Source organism: Giraffa tippelskirchi, chromosome Y (assembly GCF_054371585.1).
Source record: "Giraffa tippelskirchi isolate mGirTip1 chromosome Y, T2T-mGirTip1v1.2.pri, whole genome shotgun sequence".
Taxonomy (NCBI): domain Eukaryota; kingdom Metazoa; phylum Chordata; class Mammalia; order Artiodactyla; family Giraffidae; genus Giraffa; species Giraffa tippelskirchi.
In genome coordinates, this window is record NC_137290.1 from 6,612,850 (window position 1) to 6,634,034 (window position 21,185).

The 21,185-nt window shown below is 41.2% G+C and overlaps 1 protein-coding gene across 35 annotated transcripts in view; it reads left to right on the forward strand.

The window, feature by feature from the left end:
- The first annotated feature begins 5,460 nt into the window (after positions 1 to 5,460).
- Positions 5,461 to 21,185, forward strand: part of LOC145537620 (lysine-specific demethylase 6A-like) — a 191,327-nt gene continuing 175,602 nt past the window's right edge. For all 35 annotated transcript variants that reach the window (XM_081568362.1, XM_081568332.1, XM_081568337.1 and 32 more), the window contains exons 1-2: positions 5,461 to 5,938; positions 6,132 to 6,195. Coding sequence is in view for 33 of the 35 variants with exons in the window: in XM_081568332.1 (XP_081424458.1) it covers positions 5,787 to 5,938; positions 6,132 to 6,195 (216 nt within the window). In the remaining 2 variants the exon portion in view is untranslated. The remainder of the gene's footprint in view (positions 5,939 to 6,131; positions 6,196 to 21,185) is intronic.

Sequence of the window (21,185 nt, forward strand, 5' to 3'; positions counted from 1 at the left end):
GACCGTGACTCTGGGAAAGATTGAGGGCAGGAGGAGATGCGTATGACAGAGGATGAGATGGTTGGAGACATCATTAAGTTAATCGACATGGGTTTGAGCAAACTCTGAGAGATGTTGAAAGACTGGGAAGCCTGGCATACTTCAGTCCACAGGGTTGCAAAGAGTTGGACGTGACTGAGTGACTGAACAACAACTGCCTGCAACACATACCCAATCCCACATCTATTGCCTCTCCATTTCTGCTTTTGCCAAACCCTTCCCAGGTTCTTTTAGGCACCTAGGAAAGGTGCCACAGAGACCTCTTCTGCAAGCTCTGTATAAATTTCAATATATTCCATAGCAGTCATCACTGTGTATTGCAGAATTTACTTATACAGCTTCCCAAGGATGGGTCACATGCGGGCAGAGTGGTCTTTCAGTAAAAGTTCATTATATCATGGAATTAAATAGTAAATCTTTCTAAAGCACTTTTAAAATTATTATCCATTTATCCTTAACGTTTCCTCTTTTACTGCTTCTGTATATGGGGTGTGTGTGTCTGTGTGTGTGTGTGTGCCCAACTCTTTGCAACCCCATGGACTATAGCCCATCAGGTTCCTCTGTCCATGGGATTCTCTAGGCAAGAACATTGGAGTGTCCATAAACCCACACCTCAGAAGATTCTAGCTTAGAAGAAAAAGCAAATTGGTTTTACAACTGAAGATTTCAAGCTGAAAGTCTGCTCACTCTGGTTTCTTATCAATTGTCAATGACAAATCACTATTCAGTTCTCTCATCAATGCTTATTGATGCCAATTACACAATCTTCATGACACCAGTAGGAATGGGGAATAGTGATTAAAATTAAGTTTGCTGGTAAGAGGTTTTGGTGCTAATATAAGGAACAACCTTAAGATCTTCTTATACAACTAGATAAATCATGATTTTGTTATATAATTTTACATATCGGTATAAATTATGATCTATAAATTCTTTAATACCTATATTTCTGCTTATGGATGTTTGTACAAATAGCAAAAATTTCTCATTCTTAAGGGTCATCTTATTAATTCACTTTATGTTTATAAAATAATATATATACTTAATTTACTATAGGTATTTTATGTTTATAAAATAATATATATACCTAATTTACTCTAGGTATTTAATTGCACCTGCTAGTAAGGTTGTACTCAAAATCCTTCAAGCTAGGCTTCAGCAGTATGTCAACCGAGATTTTCCAGATGTACATCTTAGGGTTAGAGAAGGCAGAGGAACCAGAAATCAAATTGCCAACATCGTTGGATCATAGAGAAAGCAAGGGAATTCCAGAAAAACATATACTTCTGCTACATTTACTACACTAAAGCCTTTGACTGTTGTGAATCACAAGCAACAGTAGAAAATTCTTAAAACAGAGGGGAATACCAGACCAATTACCTGTCTCCTAAGAAATCTCTATGCAGGTCAAGAAAAAAACTAGAAGCTTATGTGGAACAAATGACTGGTTCAAAACTGGGAAAGGAGTATGTCAAGGCTGTATATTGTCACAGTGCTTATTTAACTTATATGCAGGGTTCAGTTCAGTTCAGTCGCTCAGTTGTGTCCGACTCTTTGCGACCCCATGAATTGCAGCACGCCAGGTCTCCCTGTCCATTACCAACTTCCGGAGTCCACCCAAACCCATGTCCATTGAGTCGGTGATGCCATCCAACCATCTCATCCTCTGTTGTCCCCTTCTCCTCCTGCCCTTAAACTTTCCCAGCATCAGAGTCTTCTCAAATGAGCCAGCTCTTCACATCAGGTGGCCAAAGTATTGGAGTTTCAGCTTCAACATCAGTCCTTCCAATGAACACACAGGACTGATTTCCTTTAGGATGGACTGGTTGGATCTCCTTTCAGTCCAAGGGACTCTCAAGAGTCTTCTCCAACACCACAGTTCAAAAGCATCAATTCTTCGGTGCTCAGCTTTCTTCACCATCCAACTCTCACATCCATACATGACCACTGGAAAAACCATAGCCTTGACTAGACGGACTTTTGTTGGCAAAGTAATATCTCTGCTTTTTAATATGCTGTCTAGGTTGGTCATAGCTTTCCTTCCAAGGAGTAAGCATCTTTTAATTTCATGGCTGCAATAACCATCTGAGGTTATTTTGGAGTCCCCTGAAATAAAGTCTGACACTGTTTCCATTGTTTCCCCATCTATTTGCCATGAACTGATGGGACCAGATGCCATGATAGTTTTCTGAATGTTGAGCTTTAACCCAACTTTTTCACTCTCCTCTTTCACTTTCATCAAGAGGTTCTTTAGTTCTTCTTCACTTTCTGCCATAAGGGTGGTGTCATCTGCATATATGAGGTTATTGACATTTCTCCCGGCAATGTTGATTCCAGCTTGGGCTTCCTCCACCCCAGCATTTCTCATGAGGTACTCTGCATAGAAGTTAAATAAGCAAGGTGAAAATATACAGCCTTGACAGACCCCTTTTCCTATTTGGAACCAGTCTGTTGTTCCATGTCCAGTTCTAACTGCTGCTTCCTGACCTACATACAGGTTTCTCAAGAGGCAGGTCAGGTGGTCTGGTATTCCCATTCTCTTTCAGAGTTTTCCACAGTTCATTGTGATCCACACAGTCAAAGGCTTTGGCATAGTCAGTAAAGCAGAAATAGATGTTTTTCTGGAACTCTTTTGCTTTTTTGGTGATCCAGTGGATGTTGGCAATTTGATCTCTGGTTCCTCTGGGTTTTCTAAAACCAGCTTGAATATCTGGAAGTTCATGGTTCACGTATTGCTAAAGCCTACATCATGTAAATACCTGGCTGGATGACTCACAAGCTGGACTCATGATTGCTGGGAAAAATATCAACAACCTCAGATTTGTAGATGATACCATTATACTGACAGAAATAAAGAGCAACTAAATAGTCTCTTGGGTGAAAGAGGAAAGTGAAAAAATTGGCTTAAAAGTCACCAGTCAAAAAATGAAGATCATGGCATCTAGTAGCATCACTTCATGTCAAGTAGAGGGGAAGAAATGGAAGCAGTTACAGATTTTCTTTCCTTGGGCTCAAAAATCACTGAAGATGGTGACTGCAGCCACAAAAATAAGACAGTGGATCCTTGGAAGGAAAGCTATGATAAACCTAGACAGGGTATTAAAAAGCAAAGGCATCACTTTCCCAAAAAAGGTCCATGTAGTCAAAGGTTTGTTCTTTTCAGTAGTTTTGAATGAATGTGAGAGTTGGACTATAAAGAACGCTGAATGCTGAAGAACTGATGCTTTTGAATTGTGGTATTGGAGAAGAATCTTGAGAGTCCTTTGGAGTGCAAGGCAATCAAACAAGTCCTAAAGGAAATCAACCCTGAGTATTTTCTGAAAGTACTGATGCTGAAGCTGAAACTCCAGTACTTTGGCCACCTGATGGGAAGAGCTGATTTATTGGAAGACCCTGATCCTGAGAAAGAATGAGGCAAAGGGAGAAGGGGGTGGCAGAGGATGAGATAGATAATGTCACTGACTCAATGAACATGAATCTGAACAAACTCTGGGAGATAGTGAAGGATAGGGAGCCTGGTGTGCTGCACTCCATGGCATTGCAGAGTCAGACATGACTTAGCAACAGAAGAACAACGATAAAGGTATGAAAATTTCTGAGGAATATATAATCATTCAAATAAAGCATAATAAGGGAAAATCAGTAGAAACATATCAGAGAAAACTAAACACCTACCGTAAACTATAGAATTAGTTAGTATAGTCAGTACTTGTCAAATAATACTTTGCATTATGTCCAAAACAGGTTTCCAGAGTTCCTCACTAAATGTGTTATAATGTATTAATTGGGCTACCTGTAAATTATCCTAAAATGTTAAGTCAAAATTTAAATGTTATCTACTTTATGATTTTTTAAAAAATTAATTCATTTTGGTTGTGCTGTGTCTTCATTGCTACATCATGCTTTCCTTAGTCACACTACTATTCTTCCTTGTGGTGCATGCACTTCTCATTGGGTAGCTTCTCTTGTTGCTGACTACAGGCTCTAGGTGCATAGGCTTCAGTAGTTGTGGCATGCCAGCTCAGTAGCTGTGCCTCATGAGCCCAAAAGCAGAGGCTCAATAGTTGTGACACATTGGCTTTAGCTGCTCAGAGGCCTGTGGAATCGTCCCCAACCAAGGATGCAACCACTGCCCCAGCATTGGCAGGCAGATTCATATTTTCCCATGTGCCACAAGAGAAATCCTAGCTTGTCTATTTTAGACCAAGGGATATTTATTACCCCAAACAAAGTCAGGTTTCTTAAATGGATGAAGTCGCTCAATCCTGTCCCCTCTTTGTGACCCCATGGGCTGTAGCCTGTCAGGCTCCTCTGGGATCTTCCCAACCCAGGGGTCGAACCCAGGTCTCCCACATTGCAGGCAGACGCTTTACCGTCTAAGCCACCAGGGAAGCCCCAGGTTTCTTAAGATGCTTGTTAAAAATCGGCATTTTTCTACCATTCATGAGTGGATTCATGTCCATTCATGAGTGTACAGCTGTCAAAAATCTGTCACATGAAATACTATGAAACTAGCCTTTTCAAAAAAGTAGTTTTATAAGTCGTTTTTCTTATAATTTCTCACTGATTTATTCACAACGAAGAGAAAATAAAAATAAAGTTCTGTTACATTTTGTTTTTAAAGGCTGACGTCATCTTGAAACTGTAATGACCTTAACAATTCCTTCGCCTAAGGTTGGTCATAAGCAGCTGTGATTACTGCTCCACTTTGAGATTCTTGGCAGCACATCAAGTATTTATGTGTAGAGCTCCCCCTGGTCGGCGAAGCAGACCGCGTGTAAGACTATTCACTCAGTCTGGGTTAGTGAGTGGGCTGAGGGTCTTACAGTCCTCATCTCTTTTTCTTAGCACGAGGCTGAGAGGCAACAGGGCAGGGAGAGTTCCGGGGGCAGGGAGAGTTCAGGGCGCAGAGTATGATTTTCCAGAAATCCTAAAAGTTTCTGAGTCTGCGAGTTCAGTGCCCTGTAGTTGTTACAGATAATGTCAACCAGCGAGGTCCGAGAATATAAAGCCTCGCGCTGCGGAGCAGGTAAAGAAGTTGTGTATACCCTTTAGGCGTACCGACCTCGTCCGCAGTATTTTCCTGATCTCACCTTTCCCCCCATTGCCTCCTTTGGTTATTATGTGTGCTCCCAAAGTAATGAGGCGCGCACCTTCCCTTTTGCTACAAGGGTGTATGTAATTCGCACAACCAAACTTTTTGCTGTATCTGGTGGCTACCGTTTCCCCGACTGACGAGTCTATTAACCAATTACTAGCGGGACTTTCCGCCCCTTCCTGTCCCTGGTTGGGGTCGGCCTCCGGTATTCAGCAAGTTCAGTGGAGCCGCAACTGACGTAAGTCAACAAAGGTCACGTGAGAAGAACAGTTCACTTCAATTGGCGGCGCGCGGCTTAGGGGGTACGGGCGTCACGGCCACTTGGGGTTCGCCCTGTGACACGATTACAACAACTTTGTGCTGGTGGCTGGTGAAGTTTGCGATTCTAAGAAATTCTTCCATTACAGCGAAGTTCCACCTTTTCTGTTGTCTCTGCAAACCGGTGATGTGATTCCGGTAGCTGAACTCCATATCCGCGTGTCCGCTGCTTTCAGTAACCTTGGGGTTTTTCGTCTCTGTGAGTAGAGTTGGAGAAGGCAGCGGCGATAAAGTTGGTTTGCCAGTTTCTCACATCTAGTGCGTCTTTTCCAGCGCTGGACTGGGAGTTGGTAGGTTTCAGCTTTGGGAGTTTTGCGTTGGTTGCATTTACATGAAATCCTGCGGAGTGTCGCTCGCAGCAGCCGCCCCTGCTTTCAGTGATGAGGAAAAGAAAATGGCGGCGGGAAAACCGAGCGGCAAGACTAAGGAAGGGACCTTAAGCTTGACAGCCGAAGAGAGGGAGGAGCTCAGCGGATTGGACAGGTAAGGACCGCCGTCATTCTCCCAACTGCCTCGTCACGGACTAGAGCCGGTCTTTGAGGACAACGGACTTCGGGGTGCCTGCGGTGGCGGCTCCCCGGAAGCAATGGCTGCTATTGAAGCCTCGGGATCTGGAACGGACAGACCGGGTAGCTTTACTCCAGCTTTAACAACTGTCCTGTATTTCTTCCCATAGCCGCCTTTTTGGGTTCCTGAACCTTCACGAAGATGGCGCCAAGACTGAGACCCTGTTGCTCAAGGTAAGGCAATCATGAGTGAACTTGACCGTCACTAGATCGATAATATGTACAGTTTTAAAATTTTCAGGTATATACCACTTGGACTTTTTTTTTTTTTGGCAGTTATTTCTCTGGCGTCTAATTTTAACTTCGTTTTAAGCTTCCTTATATCTAATTCTCGGAAACTGAGACTTGGGGGTACCTAGATAAAACTAGGTATTTCATCGGTATACAGATCCTTATGGATTTGAAGTTACGTTATTTACTTCTTTGGGTCTAGCCATTAAGAAATATTACCGTAAATGTCATTTTATGATCGTGTTGTTTCTGGAACTTAATTTCTTGTGTGAAGGTGACCAGGGAGCTTTGGCTGTTTGCGCGAAAAGTTGTTGGCACTGTCATTTAGTTAATGGCTGCCCCTGTCGGCCAAGATGGCGGGAAATGGTGCAGAAATCACTCTGCGAGCTTCGAGAGAGGCTGTAGATATAAACTGAGAAATACTAGCAAGGAGTATGCCTGTGTCTCAGCTCCTGTAGCTTGATAGTGCTGAACAAAAATTAAGCATTATTATCTAAAAGTATAGTTCTTTTATCGTTATCAAGCTTCACAGCAGCGTTCATAAACATGCTTATCAACCCTAACCACATTAAATGAACCTTATTCATCTAATTTTATGATTGTACAAAGGCCCTGTAGTTTTAAAGCCTGTCATTTTCTGTCTCCTGAGCAAAATCTGGTTAAAATATATTCTGTCTGGAAGCTGAACATTTTGGGCAAATCTTGCTTCCATTAGTTTCTTTTTTCAGATGAAATTGGTCATTGTGAATTTCTCTGTAATGCAGTTGAGAGGGAAATGTTATGTGATTTTTATTTTTAAAGTGTTTTTCCTGACGTGATTCTCATCTTTAGTTTGAGTTTGTGTAGTTGAGTTTCGAATCTCCCTTTTATCTTTGTCTCCTTGGCAGAGAGTGACCACCAACTGAACTGTAATAATTTTTTCACTAAGTCCAATTGACTTGCTAAAACTTAAACTTTTATCATGTATGTGAAAATTGCTGCATTAAAATTATCACTAGCAAATTAATAGTGACTAGAACTAATAAGATGTAAGCGACCATGATTGTTGTTCTTAGTTTAAAGAAATTGAATACTTTCAAAGTTATCCCAATAAAGTGAAAAACTTTTGACTTTAAGAGAATGTTATATTGTAGAGTTGATCTTTTAACTTGGGTCAGTGAGGTTGAGAATGTGCTGTGCTGTGATGAAGTTGAGCATAGTGATGGTAATTTGAAAAAGAATGAGCAAATCTATTACTCGAGTTATGATAATTAAAAAGATACTGTACTTGATTTTTCCATCTCTTATTTGTTCATAACTTTAAATATGCAAATACATGAATTCAGATAAATTCTCAGTTGATAGTATTCAGTGTTGGAGATTTGATATTAACTGTTTACAATATGATGCAGTATCGGGTTTAAATTTTAAGGAACTCTCTTCAGTTGTTAATTATGAAGGTGAGCTTGTCTCTCAAATTACAGTAATTTTCTAATAATGAGAAGGCTTGAATTTTTATAATGTAGAATTGTAGCTTTGTAGAACACAGAGTAATGTTATTCTGTTGACTGTTATAAATGTTTTCAGTGAAATGGGAATAAATTAACTTGATTAACATTTAGCTTTGAGACTTGTGAATTCCTCTCTCCTAGGTCAAGACTCATTAACCTTAATATTAAAGTCACTTAAGTGCAGTGAAATATTCTGGGTTGTGTTAGCAACCTCATGGATTCACCTCTCCCTACTTTTCCAAGCTTTATTGAATTATATTTGGCATAAAGTAAAACTGCTAGGATTTAACATGAACAAGTTGGACATCATATTTCCTTCAAGCCTATGTTTGAAGTCTCTTCTCATCAGGGGTGCTTTCTCTCAATGGTTAGTTTCTCTGTCTCTGAAAAAAAATTTTTTATGTATACTGTTGTTACGTGTCACGAATCTCTGTCCATAGTTCATCAGGCACTCTGTCTAACAGATCTAGTCCCTTAAATCTATTTGTCACTTCCACTGTATAATCATAAGGAATTTGATTTAGGTCATACCTGAATGGTCTGGTGGTTTTCCCTACTTTCTTCAATTTAAGTCTGAATTTGGCAATAAGGAATTTCATGCTCTGAGCCACAGTCTGCTCCCAGTCTTGTTTTTGCTGACTGTATAGAGCTTCTCCATCTTTGGCTGCAAAGAATATAATCAGTCTGATTTCGGTGTTGACCATCTGGTGATGTCCATGTGTAGAGTCTTCTCTTGTGTTGTTGGAAGAGGGTGTTTGCTATTACCAGTGTGTTCTCTTGGCAAAACGCTATTAGCCTTTGCCCCACTTCATTCTGTACTCCAAGGCCAAATTGGCCTGTTAGGCCAGGTGTTTCCTGACTTCCTACTTTTGCATTCCAGTCCCCTATAATGAAAAGGACATCTTTTTTGGGTGTTAGTTCTAATAGGTCTTGTAGGTCTTCATAGAACCGTTCAAGTTCAGCTTCTTCAGCGTTATTGGTCAGGGCATAGACTTGGATTACCATGATATTGAATGGTTTTCCTTGGAAACGAGCAGAGATCATTCTGTCGTTTTTGAGATTGCATCCAAGTACTGCATTTTGGACTCTTTTGTTGACCATGATGGCTACTCCATTTCTTCTAAGGGATTCCTGCCATAGATATAATGGTCATCTGAGTTAAATTCACCCATTCCAGTCCATTTTAGTTAGCTGATTCCTAGAATGTCTACGTTCACTCTAGCCATCTCCTGTTTGACCACTTCCAATTTGCCTTCATTCGTGAACCTAACATTCCAGATTCCTATGCAATATTGCTATTTACAACATCAGACTTTAATTCCATCACCAGTCACATCCACAGCTGGGTATTGTTTTTGCTTTGGCTCCATCCCATCATTCTTTCTAGAGTTATTTCTCCACTGATCCTCCAGTAGCATGTTGGGCACCTACCAACCTGGGGAGTTCATCTTTCAGTGTCCTATCTTTTTGCCTTTTCATACTGTTCATAGGGTTCTCAAAGCAAGAATACTGAAGTGGTTTGCCATGCCCTTCTCCAGTAGACCACATTCTGTCAGACCTCTCCACCATGACCCATCCGTCTTGGGTGGCCCCACACAGCATGGCTTAGTTTCATTGAGATAGACAAGGCTGTGGTCCATGTGACCAGATTAGCTAGATTTCTGTGATTATACTTTCAGTATGTCTGCCCTCTGATGCCCTCTTGCAACACATACCATCTTACTTGGGTTTCTCTTACCTTGGATGTGGGGTATCTCTTCACAGCTGCTCCAGCAAAGCGCAGCTGTTGCTCCTTACCTTGGACAAGGGGTATCTACGCACGACGGCCCCTCCTGAACTTGAATGTGGAGTAACTCCTCTCAGTCCTCCTGTGCCCACGCAGCTGCCGCTTCTTGGACCTGGGGTAACTCCTCTTGGCTGCTGCCCCCGGCCTCAGGCTGCGGGGTAGCTCCTCCCGCCGCTACCCCCTAAACCCCCAGCCACCGGCCCAGGCTAGCTCCTCTCGGCCACTGCCCCCGGCCTCGGCGGTGGGGTAGCTCCTCTCAGCCACGCTTCTGCGCAGACTGTTGCAGCCGCCACACTTCTGCTATTTCCCTTACAAATAGCTGGGAAAAAGAAGAGAAGCAAAACTCAAAGGAGAAAAGGAAAGATATTCCCATCTGATTGCAGAGTTCCAAAGAATAGCAAGGCGAGATAAGAAAGCCTTCCTCAGCGATCAATGCAAAGAAATAGAGGAAAACAACAGAATGGGAAGGACTAGAGATCTCTTCAAGAAAATTAGAGATACCAAGGGAACATTTCATGCAAAGATGGGCTCGATAAAGGACAGAAATGGTATGGACCTAACAGAAGCAGAAGATATTAAGAAGAGGTGGCAAGAATACACAGAAGAACTGTACAAGAAAGATCTTCACAACCCAGATAATCATGATGGTGTGATCACTCACCTAGAGCCAGACATCCTGGAATGTGAAGTCAAGTGGGCCTTAGAAAGCATCACTATGAACAAAGCTAGTGGAGGTGATGGAATTCCAGTTGAGCTATTTCAAATCCTCAAAGATGGTGCTGTGAAAGTACTGCACTCAATATGCACTCAATATACCAGCAAATCTGGAAAACTCAGCAGTGGCCACAGGACTCGAAAAGGTCAGTTTTCATTCCAATCCCAAACAAAGGCAATGCCAAAGAATGCTTGAACTGCCGCACAATTGCACTCATCTCACACGCTAGTAAAGTAATGCTCAAAATTCTCCAAGCCAGGCTTCAGCAATACATGAACCGTGAACTTCCAGATGTTCAAGCTTGTTTTAGAAAAGGCAGAGGAACCAGAGATCAAATTGCCAACATCTTCTGGATCATCGAAAAAGCAAGAGAGTTCCAGAAATAAATCTATTTCTGCTTTATTGACTATGCCAAAGCCTTTGACTGTGTGGATCACAATAAACTGTGGAAAATTCTGAAAGAGATGGGAATACAAGACCATCTGACCTGACTCTTGAGAAACCTGTATGCAGGTCAGGAAGCAACAGGTAGAACTGGACATGGAACAACAGACTGGTTCCAAATAGGGAAAGGAGTCCGTCAAGGCTGTATATTGTCACCCTGCTTATTTAACTTATATGCAGAGTACATCATGAGAAACGCTGGGCTGGAAGAAATACAAGCTGGAATCAAGATTGCTGGGAGAAATAATCAGTAACCTCAGATATGCAGATGACACCACCCTTATGGCAGAAAGTGAACAAGAACTAAAGGGCCTCTTGATGAAAGTGAAAGAGGAGAGTGAAAAAGTTGGCTTAAAGCTCAACATTCAGAAAACTAAGATCATGGCATCTGGTCCCATGACTTCATGGCAAATAGATGGGGAAACAGTGGAAACAATGTCAGACTTTATTTTTGGGGGCTCCAAAATCACTGCTGATGGTGTTGCAGCCATGAAATTAAAAGACACTTACTCCTTGGAAGGAAGGTTATGACCAACCTAGATAGCATATTTAAAAGCAGAGACATTACTTTGCCAACAAAGGTCCATCTAGTCAAGGCTATGGTTTTTCTGGTGGTCATGTATGGATGTGAGAGTTGGACGGTGAAGAAAGCTGAGTGCCAAAGAATTGATGTTTTTTAACTGTTGTGTTGGAGAAGACTCTTGAGAGTCCCTTGGACTGCAAGGAGATCCAACCGGTCCATCCTAAAGGAGATCAGTCCTGGGTGTTCATTGGAAGGACTGATGTTGAAACTGAAACTCCAGTACTTTGGCTACCTCATGCGAAGAGTTGACTCATCGGAAAAGACCCTAATGCTGGGAAGGATTGGGTGCAGGAGGAGAAGGGGACGACAGCGGTTGATATGGTTGGTTGTCATCACCGACTCAGTGAACATGGGTTTGGGTGGACTCCGAGAGTTGGTGATGGACAGGGAGGCCTAGCGTGCTGCGATTCATGGGGTCGCAAAGAGTTGGAGACGACTGAGCAACTGAACTGAACTGAACTGTTACATGGCATTTGAATTGTTATAGTTGTAGGCTCTTAAAACTGTCTAATAAAAGAACTTTTGAAGGATCGCCATATAATATACAGTGTTGGAAATTTTAAAGTGAAGTGAAGTTGCTCAGTCATGTCTGACTCTCTGCAACCCCATGGCCTGTAGCCCACCAGGCTCCTCTGTCCATGGAATTCTTCAGGCAAGAAAACTTGGAATGTGATGCCATTTCCTTCTCCAGAGGATCTTTCCATGTCAGGGATGAAACCTGGGTCTACAGCATTGATGGTACATCTGAGTTAGATCAAAAATAAGCTGTAAACAGTTAGTTGTTACCTAATCAGATTATTAAACTGTCTCATGACCTCAGCTTGGTTCATTTCAGTCGCTCAGTTGTGTCCGACTCTTTGCAACCCCATGAATTGCAGCTCGCCAGGCCTCTCTGGCCATCACCAACTCCCGGAGTCTACCCAAACCCATGTCCATCGAGTCGGTGATGCCATCCAACCATCTCATCCTCTGTCGTCCCCTCCTCCTCCCGCCCCCAATCCTACCCAGCATTAGGGTCTTTTCCAATGAGTCAACCCTTCACATGAGGTGGCCAAAGTATTGGAGTTTCAGCTTCAACATCTGACCTTCCAATGAACACTCAGGATTGATCTCTTTTAGGATGGATTGATTGGATCTCCTTGCAGTCCAAGGGACTCTCAACTTGGTTACCGGTTTTTAAAAAATAATTAATTCATTAGGCTGCTGTGAGTCTTAGTTGCTCTAGCTGATCTAGTTCACTGACAAGGGAGGGAACCCTGGCCCAGTGCCCTGTTGAGTTCTGGTATTAGCCACTGAATGACCAGAGAAGTCCCTCAACTTTTTTTTTAATTGGAGTGTATTTTAACTGATTAAGGAGGCCTTTTAACAGAAGTTATCAGCGGTGATTTTCCTTGCAGCTCAGAAAATGTTTTGGATTGGTTTTTTTTGTTAGGTAAGAATAGACTTGAAATAGAATTGGTCACTGAAATAAAAAGAACAGAACATGAGATCTGTGAGTTTCATGTTTGTTCAGGGAGTTACTGAAGACTGCAGCCTGGGGAACAGCCTCTCAGATTGTTCTGAGGAGCTCCTCTGCCTAGGTAAGAGGTAAGTCAGTGTATGAACTTGGTAGGTTTATTGCTATTAACCAGCATGCATGCATTCTGGATTGCTTCTGTCCTGTCTTGACTCCTTGCTACCCCATGGACTGTTGCCCACCAGACTTCTCTGTCCATGGGATTCTCCAGACAGGAGTACTGGAGTGGGTCGCCATTCCCTTTTTCAGGGAATGGTTATCTTAATGATTTTAGTGCTTTTTAAAGTATGGGAACACGCAGGAACTTGCATCTTTATAAAATGTTTTTCCCAAAAGTATGTTAACTGTCTGAAAACATGGTCAGTTAGTTATTCCTGAGCAGAGTACCTCTTTCTTTTTCTCCACCCTGAGCTCCTTTGAGGATGTGTTAAGGTCAATAGCTGCCATGGCTAGTGACTCCGTCTTTGTAGAGCCAGATGACAAGTGATATTTTTAGTTGATAGATTATAACTAATATGGTAGTTATAATCTTTAAAATAATGCTGGAGGTCTGGGAGTGTATTGCTACTGTTTATTTAGAGGTATCTTTGTAAATATTTAGTCTTATCTACAAAGTATTATCAAAATTTTGGGTTTTTGGGTGATTTTTGGGTAATTACCCGGGTCAAGAACATCCCCTGGAGAAGGAAATGGCAACCCACTCCAGTATTCTTGCTGGGAAATTCCATAGAGAGAGGAGCCTGGTAGGCTGTAGTCCATAGGGTCCCAAAGAGCTGGACACGATTTAACAACTGAACAACATCAATCATTAAACAGGTTAGGGAAGTTGTAGTTTGTCTACTGTTCAACGATGTGTACTTTTTGCCTTCAGGGATATTTTTAGAACAGTTATTATTTACATGTTTTTGAGAAATGAAAATAGTTTAGAATTGATTAAAACATACATTTTTCTAGATTTGATCTGCTTTTATGTAGTTGACGACAGACAGGGAGGCCTGGCCTGTTGCAGTCCATGGGGTCACAGAGAGTCGGGACATGACTGACTGAACGGAATTGATCTGGAGAAAAATTTATTAATATGATTTCAGAAATGGTGTTTTCGTACTGTAATCTTTCAGTGGTGATATTTAAAGTATCCTTATATAGATTTTCTATTTGCTGACATTTAAGCATATATTCATTTCCTTTTTTTTTTTTTTGGCTGAGCCTCATGGTTTGAGAAACCTTAGCTCCCTATGGGGATTGAATCCAGTTAGCACTCAGCTAACCACTGGACTGCCAGTGTCAATGTATTCATTTCCCATTTTAGAAAGGTGGTTGTTTGAGTTAAAAAAGTAACAGTAGAAATAATGTCATTTTCTGTTATTTAGAAATTGTGTTTAATCTGAGGCACTAGAAACTTTTCTTGTTAGGAAAATTGCCTTTTTTTTTTCTTTTTTAAGTTGCCTTTTAAACAATTATGGTTTGAGTTTTTACCTGTTAGAAAGTCTTAGGAAGGCTTTATGTAAGAATGTTAATAATAAAATTTTGGTATAACACCAGTCATAAAGCTTAGAAGAGATTACAGAAAGTATTTTCATATTGGTGCACAATTCAGAATTGCCAGCTTATAAATGGAAACTTTCTTAGATTTGAAAGACTTCCTTTTTAGAAAGTGAAATAGCTCTTTTAAAAATCTAATTAAGTGAGAAACATTTGATAGTCATTATTAAGTTATGAATAAAACTTCTGTTTGATAGGAATTGTGACTTGAGTGATAAAACTTAGGAGGCATCAGTCAGTAAATCAAAATGAAGTTTTAGCACTTGGCCAATTATGGAGTCTTTCCTATTTGGAACCAGTCTGTCGTTCCGTGTCTAGTTCTAACTGTTGCTTCCTGACCTGCATACAGATTTCTCAAGAGGCAGGTCAGGTGGTCTGGTATTCCCATCTCTTTCAGAATTTTCCACAGTTTATTGTGATCCACACAGTCAAAGGCTTTGGCGTAATCAGTAAAGCAGAAATAGATGTTTTTCTGGAACTCTCTTGTTTTTCTGATAATCCAGTGGATGTTGGCAATTTGATCTCTGGTTCCTCTGCCTCTTCTAAAACCAGCTTGAACATCTGGAAGTTCATGGTTCATGTATTGCTGAAGCCTGGCTTGGAGAATTTTGAGCAATATTTTACTAGTGTGTGATATGAGTGCAGTTGTGCAGTAGTTTGAGCATTCTTTGGCATTATCTTTCATAGGGATTGGAGTGAAAACTGACCTTTTCCAGTCCTGTGGCTACTGCTGAGTTTTTGAGGGGGCTTCAGAATCACTGCAGATGGTGACTGCCATCATGAAATTAAAAAACGCTTACTCTTGAAAGAAAAGTTATGACCAAGCTAGACAACATATTAAAAAGACTCTATGGGAGAGGGCAAGGGCAGGATGACTTGGGAGAATGGCATTGAAGCATGTAAATTATCATATGTGAAACGAATCACAAGTCCAGGTTCGATGCATGAGACAGGGTGCTTGGGGCTGGTGCACCGGGATGACCCAGAGGGATGGGATGGGGAGGGAGGTGGAAGTGAGGTTCTAGAAGGGGAACACATGTACACCCATGGTAGATTCATGTTAACGTATGGCAAAACCAATACAATATTGTAAAGTAAAAAAAAAAAAAAAGCTGAGACATTACTTTGCCAATAAAGGTCCATCTAGTCAAGGCTATAGTTTTCCCAGTAGTCATGTATGGATTTGAGAGTTGGACTATAAAGAAAGCTGAGCACCGAAGAATTGATGCTTTTGAACTGTGGTGTTGGTGAAGACTCTTGAGAAACCCTTGCATTGCAAGGGGATCCAACCAGTCCATCCTAAATGAAATCAGTCCTGGGTGTTCATTGGAAGGACTCATGTTGAAGCTGAAACTCCAGTACTTTGGCCACCTCATGTGAAGAGTTGATTCATTGGAAAAGACCCTGATGCTGGGAAGAATTGGGGGCAGGAGAAGAAGGGGATGACAGAGGATGAGGTGGTTGAATGGCATCACCGACTCGATGGACATGGGTTTGAGTAAGCTCCTGGAGTTGATGATGGACAGGGAGGCCTGGCGAGCTGTGGTCCATGGGGTTGCAAAGAGTTGGACACCATCAATGTAGACTTTTTTATTATGATTTTATTTTTTTAAATTTATTTTTGGCTGCACTGGGTCTCTGTTGCTGGTTAAGAGCTTTCTCTAGTTGCAGAAAGCAGAGGCTGCTCTCTAGTTGTGTTGCTCAGGCTTCTCACTGCAATGGCTTCTTGTTATGAAGCCCAGACTCTAGGCTCATAGGCTTTAGTAGTTGCAGCATATGGGCTAAGTAGTTGTGGTACAGGAGTTTAGTTGCTCTGCAGCAGGTGAATCTAATGGACCCATGTTCCCTGCACTGGCAGGGTGGATTCTTCTCCACAATACCACCAGGGAAGTCCCTGTTACATGATTTTTTATTTTTTTGCATTGCAGCTGATAATTCTTGGAGCTGTTTGAACTCATGCTAAAATGATCCTAATGTTTTTGAAATCAGATATCCAGAAAACGAATTTATGTTAAGAAAACCATTAACATTGAGTTGAAATTAACACCTATCTGCCCATGTTTTTAGATGGTGTCTTTGTTTTTTTGGACAATCCTCTGGGCTTTCAAGATCTCAGTTTCTCCGAACAGGGATTGAACTCAGGCAAGGTAGTTCTAACCACTGGACCACCAGGAAATTCCCTGTAGATTGTTGTTAGGGTAGGCTAATGATTGTTCTATTTGAATGTGCACTGAATTTTCAAAGGATTGGCTTATAAATTGAGATAATAAATCAGAGTGATAAAAACTTGACTGTGGTAAGTGCAAGATTTTTTTAATGTGTAGAAATGGCACAGATATTTCTGCCTGCTGTACAGGAGGAAAAATTCATTTCTGCTCTCCCCTTCTAGTTTTTTGGCTGAAACCCCTCTGCGATAAAATAAATTTACAGAAGAGAAACGGAATTTAATAACATGTATACCTGCTGTATCTGATCTTAGAGAGGCAACAGTGAGCGGTGGCGAGATTTTAATCCCCTGCCCAGGAATTGAACCTGGGTAGCTTGGAGAAGGCAGTGGCAACCCACTCCAGTACTCTTGCCTGGAAAATCCCATGGACAGAGGAGCCTGGTAGGCTGCAGTCCATGGGGTAGCGAAGAGTTGGACACGACTGAGTGACTTCACTTTCACTTTTCACTTTCATGCATTGGAGAAGGCAATGGCATACCACTCCAGTGTTCTTGCCTGGAGAATCCCAGGGACGGCGGAGCCTGGTGGGCTGCCATCTTTGGGGTTGCACAGAGTCGGGCACGACTGAAGCGACTTAGCAGCAGCAGCAGCAGCTTGGATAAAATCTAGAAATCCTGGTCACCAAGGGGCTAGAGGCTAGAAGCTAATTTTCCCCGTTCGCTGCTCCCAGTGAAAAGTGCATTTATCATGGAGGCAGAAACTGTAAATGTAGGTACAAAGTTTATTATTAGAGACATAGCACAACAACAAGTGGGAGATCACCTAAAGGAATTGTTTGGTTGAGAGCAAGACTGAGATGCACAACCTAAGGGAAAGGGTGTGGGCGTCCCCGTTAGTGAGGATGTGCACACTGAAGGGACAGTAAGTCATTTATATAAGGCAGTTGTGCTGGGTCTTTGTCTTCCGTCAGGCCAGTTACCTGGTTTCTTTTTCCACACCTGACTTACCGTGGGACCCTCCCCTGGGGTGTGCATGCATCCCTGAGCCAAGATGGATTTCCCAAGATGGGCTCTCCCAAGATGGGAGGAGCAAGACCCTTTATGGCATGGAGTTATCCATTGACTTTTGACTCCCAAGAACCCTTTCTGCGCATGTGTTAGTGTCTCCCTTATCTTGTACTTCAAAGGGCCTTTGCTTCTCTTTGGCTTTGCCATACTTTTGAAGTGTTCAAAAGAGACAAAGATTGCTATCTACCCTGTTTGTTTTGTTATTGCTATTTCCAAGAGAAAATGGGGGTCTGGTTGTAAATTTCTCAGTTGGCAACCTACCTGTCTCTTATCTCAGGAAATGCAAAGAGCAGGCTGGCTGATTATAAATGTGGAGTCTCTCTTATGTCCTGCCTCATAGCCATGAGACATAGCTTGGAAAGTTGAATAGCTCTTCAAAATGGGCCAAGCATAAATACCATTTACTGCTTAAGGCATATGAGATGTTGGGGGTGGGAGGCAAGTTAACAGTTAAAAGGCATAACTGAGGTTAAGGTTGTTATGCACATTTAATTCTGGGTTTCTCTCCATCTCTGATACCTTCTTGTGATTGAGAGCCCTCCATTTTTCTGATATCAAAAGGGAGATCTTCTAAGAAAGTTTTGCTTTGTAACTATCCCTTACATTTACAGCTGACAACTTATATCCCATTTACAGAAGTACTCTTGTCTATGGCTTCTCTAGAGTTTCATTTCTGAATAATCCTGTCTTTGCCAAAGTGCCATTTTCTGCTACCTTGGAGAAGGTAATGGCAACCCACTTCAGTATTCTTGCCAGGACAATCCTTTGGATGGAGTAGCCTGGCAGGTTGCAGTCCTTGGGGGTCGCAAAGAGTTGGATGTGACTGAGTGCACACATTCTGCATTTTGAGCTTGTCTCAGAGAGTCAGACACGACTAAGCGACTTCACTTTCACTTTTCACTTTCGTGCATTGGAGAAGGAAATGGCAACCCACTCCAGTGTTCTTGCCTGGAGAATCCCAGGGACGGGGGAGCCTAGTAGGCTGCCGTCTATGGGGTCGCGTAGAGTCGGACACGACTGAAGTGACTTAGCAGCAGCAGCAGCAGTAGCAGCAGCCAGAATGTCAGTGAAGAAGGAAACTAAAGTGCTTTTAAAGTTTACAGTAAAGATCAACTTAACAAATTAAAGTTTGAGTAGTTTTTTCTTAGTAAGATAGTGTTTCTGGGGGATTATTTTCTTGATTAGAGCATGGTGATGCAGTTTTTAATACTAATTTTAAAAGCATGATTTAAAATTAAGATTTTAGCTCTTAGAAACATAAGAGATAGTTTATTCTAGACTCTGGTCTAGACTCTTGGTCTTATTTTGTAGTAATATTTACCATAGTTTCTTAACTTGCATTTTTTAAATGAGCACTCATTGGTCAGTTTAAGAAATTCTCTGACAAAGAGTTTTGGAAAAGATACTCAGAAATATCTACTAATGGTCATCTTGGACTTATATTCCAGGGCTGTTTTTATGATTCTACATCTGCACCCCATTTTATTCTTGACGTGGGCATATATAACTTTAAAAATGCATATTTAAATACTGTGTTAGTGGGTTCACAGGAGTACAGATTTTATACCTAGAAATGGCTCTTCCGAGTTTTCTGAGTTTAAATCTTGAGGAATTATTTCCCGTCTCCTTCCCACCCTTACCGCCTTTTAAGATTGTTTAAAAAAAGTCACCTTTCAGTTCAGTTCAGTTCATTTCAGTTGCTCAGTCGTGTGGGACTCTTTGCGACCCCGTGAATCGCAGCACGCCAGGCCTCCTTGTCCATCACCAACTCCTGGAGTTTACCCAAACCCATGTCCATCGAATCAGTGATGCCATCCAACCATCTCATCCTCTGTCGTCCCCTTCTCCTCCTGCCCCCAATCCTTCCCAGCATTAGGGTCTTTTCCAGTGAGTCAGCTCTTCGCACGAGGTGACCAAAGTATTGGAGTTTCAGCTTCAACATGAGTCCTTCCAGTGAACACCCAGAATGGATCTCCTTTAGGATGGACTGGTTGGATCTCCTTGCAGTCCAAGGGACTCTCAAGAGTCTTCTCCAACACCACAATTCAAAAGCATCAATTCTTTGGCGCTCAGCTTTCTTCACCATCCAACTCTCACAGCTTTGGTCAAGTTTAATTCTTTATCATATCCTTAACAAGTTTTGGTGTATATTCTGTCAGTGAAATTGAAATTTTGGGATTTCTTGTTGTTTCTTACTGAGTTAAATTTTCCTTTGAGTTCTTTTAACTTTGCCATCACATATTTTAGGACTTGCGTATACATTCAGAACAGTTAGATTTTTGTGAGCATTGATCATTTTATCTTGAAAGCCACCTCTTTGTCTTTATATATATTTATTTTGCCTGGAATTAATATAGCCACTTGACTCTTGTATAGTTTCTGTTTGCATAGCTTTGTCCTTCACAACCATTTGCTTGGGTTCAACGTGTGTCTTTTAAAAGACAACCTGTAGTTGGCTCTTTAGCAAATCGAGCCTAGCACCTGTGACGTTTGTTTGGAATGTATGTACTGTTCACATTTACTCCCAACTTAAGAATGCCTACTCCTTTATTTGATTTCTGCATCTCATTTTTAATATTTATTCTTTGACTCACTTTTTGTATAAAGTCCTTATTACTTATTGTATGCTGTTTAATTCCTGTTGTTTTCTTTCTTTTCTTAGCTATAGCTTTTAAATATTATTGAGATAAAATTCACATACTATAAAATTTGCTGCTTTAATCTTTTAAAACTGCACAGTGCAGCGCTATTTGTACATTCAAAATGTGTGATTATACTAATATCTGATTTTTGGTATTTTCATCATCTCTAACCAAAAACACCCCAGGAATTGCTCCCTGGGACCATTTTCTGCGTATTGCTTAAAAAACATACAACGTGTGGTCTTTTGTATCTGATTTCTTTCAATGATAAGGTTTTCAAAGTTTATTCATGTCGTATCACCTATCAGTATTTTATTCCTGTCTGTGCCTGAGTCATTATTCTACTTCCTGTGAAAAGCCAAATGTGGGTATACTATATTTTGGTTATTCATTCATTCTTTGATGGATATTCAGTTATTTCCAGGTTTTTGCCTGATATAAATAATTGGTCTCCTTTATCCCTGGTTTTGCTTCTCTGGTCCCAGTTATCCCCCTCTCCCTATCATGTGATCCAGAAGAATTAACTGGGAAATATATAGAAATAAACAGTTAAGTTATGTGCTGTTTTGAGTAGCATGATGAAATCTCTCACCCTTCTTCTACTGCCTGCTGAGAACATGAACACCCTTGTCCAGCATGTCCATGCTGTATATTTCTGCCTGCCCCTTAGTCCTTGGTGATGTTCTCACCAGATTGACAGTCCTAATAATTTTGTTCCAATTACCCTTGTTTTACTAAATAATGGCCACAAAGTAGAAGAGTAGTGATGTCAGCAGTTTATAAGTCAGGCACACTAAGAAAATATCTAAACTGAAATGAATGTTTTGTACATATTGGAAAAAAAGTGAAACAACTAGATAAAGTGAAAGATAATCATATAGTCCTGTTATTTTTAAACATGACTGCTCATTAGAAACACATCTGGAGCTTTGGAGGAAAAAAAGCAATATCTGGACATTTGTATTTTTTGAAATATTCTAA